This window comes from Somniosus microcephalus, chromosome 2 (genome assembly GCF_052327205.1).
Source record: "Somniosus microcephalus isolate GS21.2 chromosome 2, FLI_Smic_1.0, whole genome shotgun sequence".
NCBI lineage: Eukaryota > Metazoa > Chordata > Chondrichthyes > Squaliformes > Somniosidae > Somniosus > Somniosus microcephalus.
This window is the reverse complement of record NC_140988.1, coordinates 382258668-382275099: the sequence shown is the minus strand read 5'-3', so window position 1 is coordinate 382275099 and position 16432 is coordinate 382258668. Positions and strand designations below refer to the sequence as shown.

The 16432-nt window shown below is 49.0% G+C and overlaps 1 protein-coding gene across 1 annotated transcript in view; it reads left to right on the top strand.

The window, feature by feature from the left end:
* Nucleotides 1-729: 729 nt before the first annotated feature.
* The window catches only part of LOC147123794 (protease-associated domain-containing protein 1-like), a 28124-nt gene continuing 12421 nt past the window's right edge, over nt 730-16432 (top strand). Inside the window, exons 1-2 of the mRNA XM_085976100.1 lie at nt 730-835; nt 5553-5653. Coding sequence (XP_085832226.1) covers nt 769-835; nt 5553-5653 — 168 coding nt within the window. The 5' untranslated portion in view covers nt 730-768. The remainder of the gene's footprint in view (nt 836-5552; nt 5654-16432) is intronic.

Sequence of the window (16432 nt, the reverse complement as noted above, 5' to 3'; positions counted from 1 at the left end):
TGAAAGGCGCTCTATAAATGTAAGTCTTTCTTTAAAAAGTACTTGGATATGCACTTGAAGTGCCGTAACCTGCAGGGCTACGGACCAAGAGCTGGAAAGTGGGATTAGGCTGGAGAGCTCTTTGTCGGCCGGCACGGACACGATGGGCTGAATGGCCTCCTTCTGTGCTGTAAATTTCTCTGATTCTAAGAGGGTTAGGGGTAGGACCGGGGTTTGAGGGGGCAGGGCTAATGGTGGGGGAGTAAATGCCCCCCAGGTTAGGGGTACCTGGTCCTGAGAGGGACAAGGGCCACAGGTACCTTGAATCCTCAGGACCCATTGGCTAGAATTTTAATAGCTGTTGGACTATAACCTGGTGTTGTGTGAATTCTTACTAGAATTTTAAGGGTGAGGGCGTGGTCTCCTGTGACTGACAGCGTAACCAGCAAATCACCTGCTGCGATTGACATTATATTGTCGAATCCTAGCAGAGTATGCATATGATGGACAGTGAAGCTGACCAATCATAATTCAGCCCATTGTCTGTCACTAGTCCAATCAGGGTCGGGGGAGAACAGAACGACCTTGCACTGATTGGCAGTCCTCTTGTCCAATGGGAAAGCGCTCTCCTTTGACCTGACCAATGAGGAGAGGCGTGTTGGTGATTGGCAGTGGATCCGACCAATGGGAAATGCGGGCGGTGCGCCTTTATCCAATGGGAAGCGAGGTGGGGCGGGCATTGGCCCCCGGGAGCCCGGCGGCTGATTGACAGCGGCTGTAGGGGGGAGGATGTGGCAGCTTGTGTGCGGCTGGTTCCTGGTCCTCGTCCTGCTGCAGCGGTCGCTGGTGACTGCAGGTGAGTTAATACAACCGGCTCTGTTTATTGCATTCGACATTTTAACAAGATTAAAACGCAGGGGCCTGGAAAAGTGAGAACCCATTTGCAAGGCAAAGGCTTCCGACCCAGAATCAGGGAGTTTGACAGATCTGATGGACTCTGAGCCTTGGGTTTTGGGTTAAAGCAGCAAGGGGAGGCTGTTGGCAATTGCATCCCAGTGCAGCTGTCAGTCTGGCTCAATGGTTGCACTCTCATCTCTAAGGTCGTCAGCAGGTTGACAGTCCAATCCTGTACTTTAGGTGTCACCCTGGGTCAGTGGGTAGCACCCTCTCGTCTCTGAGTCAGAAGGTTGTGGGTTCAAGTCCCACTCCAGAGACTTGAGCTCGTGATCCAGGCTAAGGGAGTACCGCATTGTCGGAGGTGCAGTGCTGAGGGAGCGCCGCACTGTCGGAGGGGCAGAACTGAGGAGGGGTGGGGGGGAGATTTGGAGAGGGGGGAGGAGACCTCCTAGGAAGATCGACCTATTGCTCACCTCTTGGCTGCAGCACAGTAGACTATATGATTACAGACTTAGACCCATCCTCTTTCAGAGCATACAAACAACACTGTCAGATCACAGTCAAATTACTATGTTCCTCAAAAAGACAGAAACAAACAACATAGAAACACAACCCAGTAAACTGTACAACACCAAAAAATCGTACAGATGGGCCAAAAACGACACGGAAAAATACCAGAAAACAATTAGCAACGCATCAACTCAAGCTCTCTTAGACACCTTTCTGGATAACATATACACTCACAATAAAGAAGGCGTAAACCGGGCAGTTAGTAAACTAAACAATATTTTTGATAATTTGGCAACAAATGCAAACTTGAAAGCTCGCAAGAACAAACCCAAAACAAAAAACTATGAAAAATGGTTTGACCGAGATTGCCATAACATGAGGAAAAAACTTAGAAAAATATCAAACCAAAAACACAGACATCCAGAAAACGAGGAACTACGCCTTACTTATTGTCAGACACTAACACAATACAGAAACACACTCAGAACCAAAAAAGAGCAATATATTAAGAATACACTCAGCTCCATGGAGGAATCCATTGATTCCAATTGTTTCTGGGAAAACTTGAAAACACTACACAAAAAACAACACGACGATTTGGCCATTCATAATGGGGACACATGGGTAAACCACTTTGAAAAATTATACCAGAAAAACACACTAAGACCAGAGCAACACCAAATATGCAAAAAACTGGAAAAGCTAGAAATGGCCATAAAAGATAACCAAAACCCGCTGGACGCCATAATAACAGAAAAAGAACTTCTTGAAAAACTCAAGGACCTGCGACCAGGAAAAGCCTGCGGGACAGACGGCATACTAAACGAGATGATTAAACACACAGACAACAAAATGAAACTGGCTATCCTAAAACTCTTCAACTTGGTTCTGAGTGTCGGTTATTTCCCTGATATCTGGAACAAAGGACTCATAACGCCCATATACAAAAGTGGGGACAAAATCGACCCAAACAACTATCGAGGCATCTGTGTAAACAGTAACCTGGGGAAGGTATTCTGTAGCATCATAAACAAAAGACTTATAAACTTCCTTGAGGAGCACAATGTCTTGAGTAAAAGCCAAATTGGATTCCTGCCAAACTACAGAACATCCGATCATATCTTCACCCTACAGACCCTAATTGACAAACACGTTCACCATAACAAAAGCAAAATCTACGCATGCTTTGTAGATTTCCAGAAGGCTTTCGACTCCATCTGGCATGACGGTTTATTCCTGAAACTTATCGAAAGTGGGGTAGGAGGGAAAACATATGATGTAATTAAATCAATGTATACAAACAACAAATGTGCAGTTAAAATTGGAGACAAACAAACAAAATACTTCCCACAGGGGCGGGGGGTGACGCAGGGCTCGCCAATCTCACCGACACTCTTTAATATTTACATAAATGGATTGGCAAAACTACTTGAACAATCTACAGCACCCGGCCTCACCCTATATGAATCCAAGGTTAAATTCCTCCTCTATGCAGACGACCTGGTTCTGCTGTCACCTACTAAAGAGGGGCTACAGCAAAACCTGGACCTGCTGGAGTCGTACTGCCAGACTTGGGCCCTGACAATAAATCCCCAAAAAACCAAAGTCCTTGTGTTCCAGCAAAGATCCAAACATCAGGGACCCAAAATAAATTTCACAGTAGGAACAACCAAAATTGAACAAACCACTAACTACACATACTTGGGCTTAAAAATCAGTTCTACGGGAAACTTCAAACTGGCTGTGAATGAACTGAAAGAGAAAGCAAGAAGGGCTTTCTATGCCATCAAAAAATCAATCCAAATAGAAATCCCAATTAGCATTTGGCTCAAAATTTTCAAATCAGTAATTGAACCAATTGCACTCTATGGCAGTGAGGTATGGGGACCGCTAACTCAACAAGAATTTGCAAAATGGGACAAACACCCAATTGAGATCCTACATGCAGAATTCTGTAAAAGTATCCTCCGGACTCAAAGGAAAACAGTAAACAATGCATGCAGGGCGGAACTAGGCCAATATCCATTAATAATCACTATCCAAAAAAGAGCCACCAAATTTTGGAATCACCTACAAATGAGCAATCCCCAATGCTATCACTACGACGCCCTGAAATGCCAAGAGCTGACCATAAAGAAGAATACCCTCAGTCAACTAGTCCTGGGACTCAGTGAAGTAACTACTAACAATAACCAGCCCCAGGACAGTGACAGGGTAACACAAAGAATTCGACCCAACACAATCGTCGCTAAGCAAAAGGAAAAATATCTGTCATATTGGGCAGAAACAACAAAAACCCAAAGCAAACTCAATTGCTACTTGACCCTAAACAGACAATACAACATAGCTGATTACCTGACCATGGTAAAGGATAACAAACTGAGAAGAACCTTGACAAGGTACAGACTTAGCGAACATAGCCTAGCGATCGAAAAAGGCAGACACAGGCAGACCAGGCTACCAAGAGAAGACAGGATATGCTCTCACTGCAGTCAGGGAGTAGTGGAGACAGAGATGCACTTCCTCACAGCCTGCGGAAAATATCAGGGCATCAGGGAGAATTTCTACCAAAAATTCTCACAAATATGCCCTGATTTCAGAAATCTGAATGACAACCAAAAACTCCCATTCCTACTGGGAGAGGAGAGAAGCTGTATAACACTGGCGGCACACTATGTTACAGCTTGCCATGAACAGAGGGACAACCAGTAAACTAAGAAAAGAATATATATAAACAATGCGAATGTATATTTATACACTCAGGGATATACCTGTTTATACACTGAATAGAACTGCGTTTATGTGCTAAACCATAAATGTATTTTGATGCTTTGGCAACATAAGATGTAACTTATCATGCCAATAAAGCGATTTGAATTGTGAATTGTGGGTGGGGAGGCGCAGGGGTGGGGGAGTGGTGGGGGTGGGAGACAAATCAGTAATTGAACCAATTGCACTCTATGGCAGTGAGGTCTGGGGACCGCTAACACAACAAGAATTTGCAAAATGGGACAAACACCCAATTGAGATCCTACATGCAGAATTCTGTAAAAGTATCCTCCGGACTCAAAGGAAAACAGTAAACAATGCATGCAGGGCGGAACTAGGCCAATATCCATTAATAATCACTATCCAAAAAAGAGCCACCAAATTTTGGAATCACCTACAAATGAGCAACCCCCAATGCTATCACTACGACGCCCTGAAATGCCAAGAGCTGACCATAAAGAAAAATACCCTCAGTCAACTAGTCCTGGGACTCAGTGAAGTAACTACTAACAACACTAACAATAACCAGTCCCAGGACAGTGACAGGGTAACACAAAGAATTTGACCCAACACAATCGTCGCTAAGCAAAAGGAAAAATATCTGACATATTGGGCAGAAACAACAAAAACCCAAAGCAAACTCAATTGCTACTTGGCCCTAAACAGACAATACAACATAGCTGATTACCTGACCATGGTAAAGGATAACAAACTGAGAAGAACCTTGACAAGGTACAGACTTAGCGAACATAGCCTAGCGATCGAAAAAGGCAGACACAGGCAGACCAGGCTGCCAAGAGAAGACAGGATATGCTCTCACTGCAGTCTGGGAGTAGTTGAGACAGAGATGCACTTCCTCACAGCCTGTGGAAAATATCAGGACATCAGGGAGAATTTCTACCAAAAATTCTCCCAAATATGCCCTGAATTCAGAAATCTGAATGACAACCAAAAACTCCCTTTCCTACTGGGGGAGGAGAGAAGCTGTGTAACACTGGCGGCACACTATGTTACAGCTTGCCATGAACAGAGGGACAACCAGTAAACTAAGACAAGAATATATACAAACAAGGCGAATGTATATTTATAAACTGTATGAATAGAACCGCGTTTATGTGTTCAACCATAAATGTATTTTGATGCTTTGGCAACATAAGATGTACCTTATGCCAATAAAGCGATTTGAATTGTGAATTGTAAATTGAGTGGTGGGGTGGGGGGAGGGGTGTGTGTGTGTATGGTGGGGGGGACGAGAAACCGCCCAACATCCGGTCGAGTTTGACTCTTCCACCGTTTCGGCTCGTGTCCCCTTGTCCTCCTGGAATAAGCTCTCAATAGGTTGGGTCGATTGATGCTCGTCTCTTGTGTTTGATGTGTTTTTTTACTCCTTAATACAGGTCTGGGAGTCAATGAATATTTATATTTCCAAGTTCTGAGCCCTGGAGACATTCGCTACATCTTTCAGACTAACCTGGCCAAAGACTTTGGTGGTATTTTTGTAAGTACTGGCTAGTTTTGCAACATTACTGCGGATTGCCAGACCTCGGCCCATTGCAGCCATGTTGCCAGGGCAACATAATAAGTGGCCCAAAGGAGCGGAGATCATAAGAATGTTTGTCTTCTCGTGTCTTGAGTTCATTCTAGAATGAAAGAAAAGACTTGCATTTATACAGCGCCTTTCACGTGTTCCAGACATCCCAAAGTGCTTTACAGCCAATGAAGTACTTTCTGAAGTGTGGTCGCTGTTGTAATGTAATGTAAGAAACGCAGTAGCCAATTTGCGCACCGCAAGATCCCACAAACAGCAGACAAAATGACCAGATAATCTGTATTTTTAGTGATGTTGATTGAGGGATAAACATTGGCCAGAACACCGAGGAGAACTCCCCTGCTCGTCTTCTAATAGTGGCCATGGGATCTTTTACGTCCACCTGAGGGAGCAGACGGGGCCTCGGTTTAACGTCTCATCTGACAGAGCAGCACTCCCTCAGCACTGCACTGGAGCGTCAGATCAGGAGCTCACGTCTCTGGGGTGGGACTTGAACCCACGACCTTCTGACTCAGAGGCGAGGGTGCTGCCCGCTGAGCCACAGCTGACACCTCAGTTCTCTGCAGCAGTGTTTTAGGGAGTGTTGGGAATGCTGAGCAAAGGTGAGGCACTGCCTGTCGAGAGGACGAGACCGTCCCTGAGCTGCGATCATGGCCCTATCCAGCGGGCAGGTGACTGAGGGAATGGGGACCTGGGAGTGATTTGGCCTCTGCCTCACTCGGGCACAGTTAGCCCAGGCAGAGGGTTGGAGACAGGAGAAGGAGCCTGCAAAGTTCCCGCGGCTTTCTGCCTTCGCTCCTGAAGGTGGCGGTCCTTGCAGCAGTGCGCTCTGGGACGTTGCCCAAGAGCCATTTCTCAGTTGCGAGTTTCCGCAGCGTATTGGGAGGTGGAGGGAATCGAATCTCAGGCCCATCTCTGCCAACACAGCTGTGTGTCGCTCATAACTAAAAACCGAGAATGCTGCAAACACTCAGCCGGTCTCGCAGCATCTGTGGAGAGAGAAACTGGAGTTAACGTTTCAGGTCGATGACCTTTCGTCAGTGTGTATGTATCATACTGGACTTCTCCCATTCCCTCGCTCCCTCCTCTCTAACCCCGCTCTCCCATTCCCTCGCTCCTCCCTCTCCCCTCCCTCTCCCCTCCCTCCTCCCCCACTCCCTCCCCCCACCCCCCTCCCTCCCCCCTCCCTCCCTCCCTCCCTCCCTCCCTCCCCCCCCTCCCTCCCTCCCCCCTCCCTCCTCCCCCCTCCCCCTCCCTCCCTCCCCCTCCCTCCCCCCCCTCCCTCCCCCCCCCTCCCCTCCCCCTCCCTCCCCCCTCCCTCCCCCCTCCCTCCCCCCTCCCTCCCCCCTCCCTCCCCCTCCCTCCCCCTCCCTCCCCCCCTCCTCTAACCTCCCTCCCCCCTCCCTCCCCCCTCCCTCCCCCCTCCCCCCTCCCTCCCCCCTCCCTCCCCCCTCCTCTAACCTCCCTCCCCCCTCCCTCCCCCCTCCCTCCCCTCCCCCCTCCCTCCCCCCTCCCTCCCCTCCTCTACCTCCTCTCCCCCTCTCCCACCTCCTCTAACCTCGCTCCCCCATTCCCTCGCTCCCTCCTCTCCTCTAACCCCCACTTCCCATTCCCTCGCTCCCTCCTCTCCTCTAACCCCGCTCTCCCATTCCCTCGCTCCCCCCTCTCCCCTAATTACAGACCGGTAAGCCTGACATCGGCAGTGGGAAAATGCTAGAGTCCATTATAAAAGATGTAATAGCAGAGCACTTGGAAAACAGTGCAGGATCGGACAAAGTCAACATGGATTTACAAAAGGTAAATCGCGCTCCGACTAATCTACTGGAATTTTTTTGGGGATGTAACTGGTAAAATAGATAAGGGAGAACCAGTGGATGTGGTGTATTTGGACTTTCAGAAGGCTTTCGATAAGGTCCCGCATAAGAGATTAGCGTGTAAAGTTAAGGCACATGGGCCTAGAAATTCACTATGGCCCCGCCAGCTGGCTAGCGCCCAGAAGTTAGCGCTGGGCGGGAAGCCTATAGCGATCGTCAGATATTCATTGTTAGCGCCCCAATTCGGAAACGGGCGCTATACCAGGGTGTGCCCGCCTCCGCTTGGGGCGCTGACACTGAATATCAGCGCTCTTGGCGCCGCTGCGCCACCCGATGCGGTGCGGCAGGCTGCGGTACTGCAGGCCTCCTCCTCCTCCTCTTAAGGGGGAGGTGCCTGCAACAGCCGGAGCCCCGATCGCGAGTGCCGGCAAAAGAGCCCGGCACAACGGAGAAGTGCCGGGCTCCCGCAAACCAGCCGGCAATGCCGCGGGGGGGGGTGGTGGAGGAGGCCGGGGAAGGAGGTGCGAGCAGGCGGCCGCCGAAAAAGCGGCCGGCCGCACCTTCCCCTTTAAAGCGCCCCACTAAGGATTCAGCACGGCCCCCGTTTTCTGGTCGCTGTTTGCGGCCGCTTCGGAGGAGGCGGCCGCTACTAAATATGGGGATCGGGGCGGTTCCGGGGCACTGCGCACACCGATGACGTCATCGGTGCCGGCGCAGCGCTAACGGCTACCGCCGCCAATACCGCTGCGCTGAATATCTGCACAAACTCATTTTTGGCGCAAAATCACTCTTTAGGCGTTAACTGGGCGCAAAGCTGGCAGCGCCTTAATGAATTTCTAGGCCACGGGATTGGGGGCAAGGTATTGACTTGGATAGAGAACTGGTTGGCAGATAGAAAGCAAAGAGTTGCAATAAACGGGTCTTTTTCCGAGTGGCAGTCAGTGACTCGTGGGGTACCACAGGGATCGGTCCTTGGACCCCAGCTATTCACAATATATATTAATGATCTAGACAAGGGAACTAGATGTAATATCTCCAAATTTGCAGACGACACAAAGCTGGGTTGGGCGTGTGTGCTGTGAGGAGGATGCCGAGAAACTACAGGATGATTTGGACAGGTTGGGTGATTGGGCAGAAGCATGGCAGATGCAATATAATGTGGATAAATGTGAGGTTATCCACTTTGGTGTCAAAAACAGGAAGGCAGATTATTATATGAATGGCAATAGATTGGGAGAAGGGGAAGTATAACGAGTCCTGGGTGTCCTTGTGAAGGTTAAGAAGGCAAATGGTATGTTGGCCTTCGTAGCGAGAGGGTTCGAGTACAGGAACAAGGATGTCTTGCTGCAGTTGTACAGGGTCTTGGTGAGACCACACCTTGAGTATTGTGTGCAGTTTTGGTCGCCTTATCTGAGGAAGGATATTCTTGCCATGGAAGGAGTTCAGCGAAGATTCACCAGGCTGATACCTGGGATGGCAGGAATGACGTATGAGGAGAGATTGGGTCGATTGGGCTTGTACTCGCTGGAGTTTAGAAGAATGAGAGGGGATCTCATTAAAACTTATAAAATTCTAACAGGACTGGACAGACTAGAGGCAGGTGGGATGTTCCCGATGGTCGGGGAATCCAGAACCAGGGGTCACAGTCTAAGGATAAGGGGTAAGCCTTTTAGGACAGAAATGAGGAGGAATTTCTTCACCCAGAGAGTGGTGAACCTGTGGAATTCTCTACCACAGAAGGCAGTGGAGGCCAATTCATTAAATATATTCAAGAAGGAGTTGGATATATTTCTTAAGGCTAAAGGGATCAAGGGGTATGGAGAGAAGGCAGGGACAGGGTACTGAATTTGGATGATCAGCCATGATCGCATTGAATGGTGGAGCAGGCTCGACAGGCCGAATGGCCTACTCCTGCTCCTATCTTCTATGTTTCTAACCCCGGTCTCCCATTCCCTCCCTCGCTCCCTCCACTCCTCTAACCCCGCTCTCCCATTCCCCCTCTCCGTACTCCTCTAACCCCGCTCTCCCATTCCCCCTCTCCGTACTCCTCTAACCCCGCTCTCCCATTCCCCCTCTCCGTACTCCTCTAACCCCGCTCTCCCATTCCCCCTCTCCGTACTCCTCTAACCCCGCTCTCCCATTCCCCCTCTCCGTACTCCTCTAACCCCGCTCTCCCATTCCCCCTCTCTGTACTCCTCTAACCCCGCTCTCCCATTCCCCCTCTCCGTACTCCTCTAACCCCGCTCTCCCATTCCCCCTCTCCGTACTCCTCTAACCCCGCTCTCCCATTCCCCCTCTCCGTACTCCTCTAACCCCGCTCTCCCATTCCCCCTCTCCGTACTCCTCTAACCCCGCTCTCCCATTCCCCCTCTCCGTACTCCTCTAACCCCGCTCTCCCATTCCCCCTCTCCGTACTCCTCTAACCCCGCTCTCCCATTCCCCCTCTCCGTACTCCTCTAACCCCGCTCTCCCATTCCCCCTCTCCGTACTCCTCTAACCCCGCTCTCCCATTCCCCCTCTCCGTACTCCTCTAACCCCGCTCTCCCATTCCCCCTCTCCGTACTCCTCTAACCCCGCTCTCCCATTCCCCCTCTCCGTACTCCTCTAACCCCGCTCTCCCATTCCCCCTCTCCGTACTCCTCTAACCCCGCTCTCCCATTCCCCCTCTCCGTACTCCTCTAACCCCGCTCTCCCATTCCCCCTCTCCGTACTCCTCTAACCCCAGTCCTCTCCTTGATCCTTGCACCCTCCATTCCACTGAGGATGGTCTCTCAGTTGGCCTCAATGTTCCTGACCTCTGGAACTCTGTGCAGTTCCCTATATCTTGCCTTCTCCTTCCAACTTTCAAAAACCTCCCCAAACCCTCTCGAATTCAATGGTCCCTCTTCTGTTTTCCCCTCCTCCTCCTCCTCCTCGGTGCACACCCAGTGTCTTTTACTCCTGAAAGTGCTGTCTTGTTGAGAGTTCCTATTAATAGTTGCTTTTTAAAACTGTTGCTGGGGGTGTTTTATTGTCGTGTTGAGTTTAACAGCGAGCAGGCAGCTGGGGTTGTGCAGTAGCAGCTGTTTGGGTGGGAGGTTAGTGTGTTTTCAGCTGGAGATCTTGCATCCTAAACAGTGGGATTAAAATTCTCATCCTTTTTCAAATCCCTCCATGGCCTCACCACTCCCTATCTCTGTAAGTTCCTCCAGCCCCACAACCCCGCCGAGATATCTGCGCTCCTCCAATTCTGGCTTCTTGCACATCCCCGATTTTAATTGCTTCCGCAACTCCATGTTTGAATCCCTCCAATCAGTTTTCCACCCTTGCCACAGTACCGAAACGGCTCTCATCAAAGTCACAAATGACATCCTTTGTGACTGTGACAAAGGTAAACTATCCCTCCTCGTCCTCCTTGACTTGTCTGCAGCCTTTGACACGGTTGACCACTCCATCCTTCTCCATCGCCTCTCCACCATCGTCCAGCTGGGTGGGACTGCACTCGCCTGGTTCCATTCTTATCTATCTAATCGTAACCAGAGAATCACCTGCAACGGCTTCTCTTCCCACTCCCGCATCGTTACCTCTGGTGTCCCCCAAGGATCTATCCTTGGCCCCTCCTATTTCTCATCTACATGTTGCCCCTTGGAGACATCATCCGAAAACACAGCGTCAGTTTCCACATGTACGCTGATGACACCCAGCTCTACCTCACTACCTCTTCTCTCGACCCCTCCACTGTCTCTAAATTGTCAGACTGCTTGTCCGACATTCAGCTCTGGATGAGCAGAAATTTTCTCCAATTAAATATTGGGAAGACCGAAGCCATTGTTTTCGGTCCCCGCCACAAACTCCGTTCCCTAGCAACCGACTCCATCCCTCTCCCTAACATCTGTCTGAGGCTGAACCACATTGTTCGCAACCTTGGTGTCATATTTGACCCTGAAATGAGCTTCCGACCACATATCCGCAGCATAACAAAGACCGCCTACTTCCACCTCCGTAACATCGCCCGTCTCCGCCCTTGCCTCAGCTCATCCACTGCTGAAACCCTCATCCATGCCTTTGTTACCTCTAGACTTGACCATTCCAACACACTCCTGGCTGGCCTCCCACAATCCACCCTACATAAACTTGAGGTCATCCAAAACTCGGCTGCCCGTGTCCTAACTCGCACCAAGACCCGTTCGCCCATCACCCCTGTGCTCGCTGACCTACATTGGCTCCCAGTTAAGCAACACCTCAATTTTAAAATTCTCATCCTTGTTTTCAAATCCCTCCTTGCCCTCACCCCTTCCTAGCTCTCTAATCTCCTGCAGCCCCACAACCCACCCGAGATATCTGCACTCTTCTAGTTCTGCCCTTTTGTGAATCCCTGATTATAATCGCTCAACCATTGGCGGCCGTGCTTTCTGTTGCCTGGGTCCTAAGCTCTGGAATTCCCTGCCTAAACCTCTCCGCCTCCCTTTCCTCCTTGAAGACCAACAAGCCCAGGGAACCTTGGATGTCAAGGGATATACAAGAATGGATTAGGAAAAAAAGGGAGGCTTTTGGCAGATACAAAGGACTAAAAACAGTGGAAGCCCTAGAGGAGTATAGAAAGTGCAGGGGGGTAACTCTGCAGCTAGGCCAAGCAGCGAAGGCGGAGGCAAGCAGTGACAGACGGGGAGGGAGCACTCGGGAGACGGCCGGCGCTGCAAGCAGGTCGGCGTTCAGACCTAGAGAGAGAGTCCGGCGGGAACGACTCTCCAACTGTAAATAAATAAATAAAAAGAACGGAAACCGCGGGAAACAGCGTTGTCATCGGCAGCAGCGGCGGGGAAGCGCGGGAAGTGCCATATCTTTTCTGCAGAAAAGAAAGAAAAGTGCGGGAAGCGCCATTTTTTTTCTAGGATGCCTAAGTCTGGCAATATTGATGCTTTTGATAACTAGATAGAGGATTGGACCACATGTGGAAAGAGTGGAGGTATATTGCGCCGCAAATGGAATAGAAGATGAAAAAAAGCTTCAGTACTTCTAAATCTAATGGGCGCAAAGACATACAAGCTGTTACGAAACTTAATCACTCCAGCCGAACCGATGGACAAAAATTTTAAGGAGATTGTTGATACCCTACACTGCCAATTCGGGGCAGGACTGGCAGATTCTCTACGAGACAAAGTCGTCTGCGGTCTCCTAAGTGAAGGAACACAAAAAAGGCTACTTTCTGAGAAAGATTTGACACTGGACAAGGCTTTCAGTGCAAGAGGAGCTGCAGAGATACAGCAAAAGCCACAGGACGTCGGCACCCATGAAATGACACGGGGTTTCGAGAGATGTTATCGCTGCGGCAGATCCACCCATGACCAGAGGGACTGCTGGTTCAAGGACAAAGCATGCATGCAATGCGGAAAGATGGGACACATTACACGGGTATGCCGATCTGGAAACAAAAAATCCACTAACAGAAAAAAAATCAATAAGGAAAAGCACAGAAAGGTACAAATGATGACGGACAGTAGCTCCGAAGACCAGAAGAGCGATAGCGACTCCGGAAACAAGAGACTAAGCTCTCTCAAATTACATAATGTAATTGCCAAAGAAGATTACCAGACCATTTGGGTTACCCTCACAATAGCAGGGTCCCCAGTTAAAACGGAGCTAGATACAGGATCAGCTCTGACTGTCATAAATCGACGGGATTACGAGCGGCTATTTCCGCATATACCTTTAAAAGACACATCCATTATCTTTAAAACATATACGGGGCAGAAAGTATACCCCAAAGGAAAAATAAGGGTGCCTGTTGTGATGAAATATGTCATTCATCAGACTCTGTAGTTAACTACATATATTGTATTGCCTGCTCCGGTGTTTTACCTTGTATTGTGTATAGTGCACCGCCCCCTTTGTGTGTCGGCTCCGCCCATACCTGGCCCTACTTAAGACAAGCCCAGGCTTGTCTTGCAGCAGAACAGCAGAAAGCTAGGTGAAGCACAGGCATCTTTCTTTGCTAATAAAAGCCTTGTTTTATTCAGTTAACTTTGAGTCTTTAAGTTATTGAGGCGCTTCACCTGTTGTATACAACGGCAAGGAAATACAGAAGTTGTATTTATACGTTCTACAAGATGGTGGTCCACCGCTGTTGGGACGTGAATGGATCAGGAAAATACGTTTAGACTGGCACTCCATTCAGGCACTGACGGTGACCAGTAAGGAAAAAAATGATGATGACGTCATACCGGAACGATTAAAAGACATCTTTGCTGGGAGTGTACTATAGGCCCCCAAACAGTCAGGGGGAGATAGAGGAACAGACATGTAGGCAAATCTCAGAGAAGTGTGAAAATAATAGGGTAATAATAGTGGGGGATTTCAACTTCCCCAATATAAATTGGGATAGTCAGAGTGTGAAAGGCTTAGAGGGTGCAGAATTCTTAAAGTGCATCCAGGAGAGCTTTTTGAGCCAACATGTAGAAAGTCCTACAAGAGAGGGGGCGGTACTGGACCTAATTCTGGGGAATGTAGCCGGGCAAGTGGTGGAAGTATCAGTAGGAGAGCATTTTGGCGACAGTGACCATAATTCGGTGAGATTTAAGGTGGTCATGGAAAAAGACAAAGACGGCCCGGAAATAAGGGTTCTAAATTGGGGGAAGGCCGATTTTAATATGATAAGGCAGGATCTGGCCAAAGTGGACTGGGAGCAGCTACTTATAGGAAAATCCACATCAAAACAGTGGGAGACTTTCAGAAGGGAAATAGAGAGAGTACAACGCCAACATGTTCCTGTAAAGGTCAAGGGTGGGACCAAGAAGCAAAGGGAACCTTGGATGACAAGGGATATACAAAAATGCATTAGAAATAAAAGGGGGGCTTTTGGCAGTTACAAAAGACTAAAGACGGAAGAAGCCCTAGAGGAGTATAAAATGTGCAGGGGCATACTTAAAAAAGAAATTAGGAGGGCGAGGAGGGGCCATGAAATAACACTGGCGAGCAAAATAAAGGAAAATCCTAAGATGTTTTATAAGTATATTAAGGGCAAGAGGATAACCAGGGAAAGGGTAGGGCCCATTAGGGACCAAAGTGGCAATCTGTGTGTAGAGCCAGATGATGTAGGCGGGCTTTTAAATGAATTTTTTGCATCTGTGTTCACTATGGAGAAAGACGATGCGGACATAGAAATCGGGCAAGGGGACTGTGACATACTTGAACATATTAGCATCGAGAGGGAGGAGGTGCTAGCGGTTTTAGCAGGCCAAAAAGTGGATAAATCCCCAGGCCCGGACAAGATGTATCCCAGGCTGCTGTGGGAGGCAAAGGAGGAGATTGCAGGGGCTCTGACACAAATTTTCAGAACCTCTCTGGCCACAGGGGAATGTACCAGAGGACTGGAGAACAGCTAATGTAGTACCATTATTCAAGAAGGGTAGCAGGGATAAACCAGGGAATTACAGGCCAGTGAGCCTAACATCTGTGGTAGGGAAATTATTGGAAAACATTCTGAGGGACAAAATTAGTCTCCACTTGGAGAGGCAAGGATTAATCGGGGATAGTCAGCATGGCTTTGTCAAGGGTAAATCATGTCTGACAAATCTGATTGAATTTTTCGAGGGGGTGACTAGGGGGGTGGATGAGGGAAATGCTGTGGATGTGGTTTACGTGGACTTCAGTAAAGCTTTTGACAAAGTCCCGCATAGGAGACTGGTTAAGAAGGTAAGAGACCATGGGATCCAGGGTGCCTTGGCGCGTTGGATCCTAAACTGGCTGAGTGGCAGGAGGCAGAGGGTGATGGTTGAAGGTTGCTTTTGTGACTGGAAGCCTGTGTCCAGTGGGGTACCTCAGGGATCGGTGCTGGGTCCCTTGTTGTTTGTGATCTACATAAATGATTTGGATGAGAATGTGAAAGGTATGATCAGTAAGTTCGCAGATGACATGAAAATTGGTGGGGTGGTAAATTGCGAGGAGGAAAGCCTCAGGCTACAGGACGATATAAACGGGTTGGTCAGATGGGCGGAAAAGTGGCAAATGGAATTTAACCCTGAAAAGTGCGAGGTGATGCATTTTGGACGGACAAATAAGGCAAGGGAATACACAATGAGTGGTAGGACCCTAGGAAGTACAGAGGGTCAGAGGGACCTTGGTGTACATGTACATAGATCCCTGAAGGCAGCGGAACAGGTAGATAAGGTGGTTAAAAAGGCATATGGGATACTTGCCTTCATTAGCCGAGGCATAGAATATAAGAGCAGGGAGGTTATGATGGAGCTGTACAAAATGCTGGTGAGGCCACAGCTGGAGTACTGTGTGCAGTTCTGGTCGCCTCACTATAGGAAGGATGTGATTGCTTTGGAGAGGGTGCAGAGAAGATTCACCAGGATGTTACCTGGGATGGAGCGCCTCAGCTATGAAGAAAGACTGAACAGGCTGGGGTTGTTTTCCTTGGAGCAAAGAAGGCTGAGGGGGGACCTGATTGAGGTGTACAAAATGATGAGGGGCATAGATAGGGTAGACAAAGAGGAACTTTTCCCCTTAGTAGGGGGGTCAATAACAAGGGGGCATAGATTCAGGGTAAGGGGCAGGAGATTTAGAGGGGATTTGAGGAGGAACTTTTTCACCCAGAGGGTGGTTGGAATGTGGAACTCAATGCCTAAAAGGGTGGTAGAGGCAGGAACCCTCACAACATTCAAGAAGCATTTGGATGAGCACTTGAAATGCCATTGCATACAAAGCTATGGACCAAATGCTGGAAAATGGGATTAGACTGGACAGGGATGGATGGGCGGCGCAGACACGATGGGCCGAAGGGCCTCTTTCTGTGCTGTAAAACTCTATGACTCTATCTTGGCCAACGCCAAGGAAGTGTTTCAAGAGAAACTAGGAACCTTGAAAGGCATCACCGCCTCAATAAAAGTGGAAGATGCGGCAATTCCCAAGTTTTTTAAGGCAAGACCGGTGC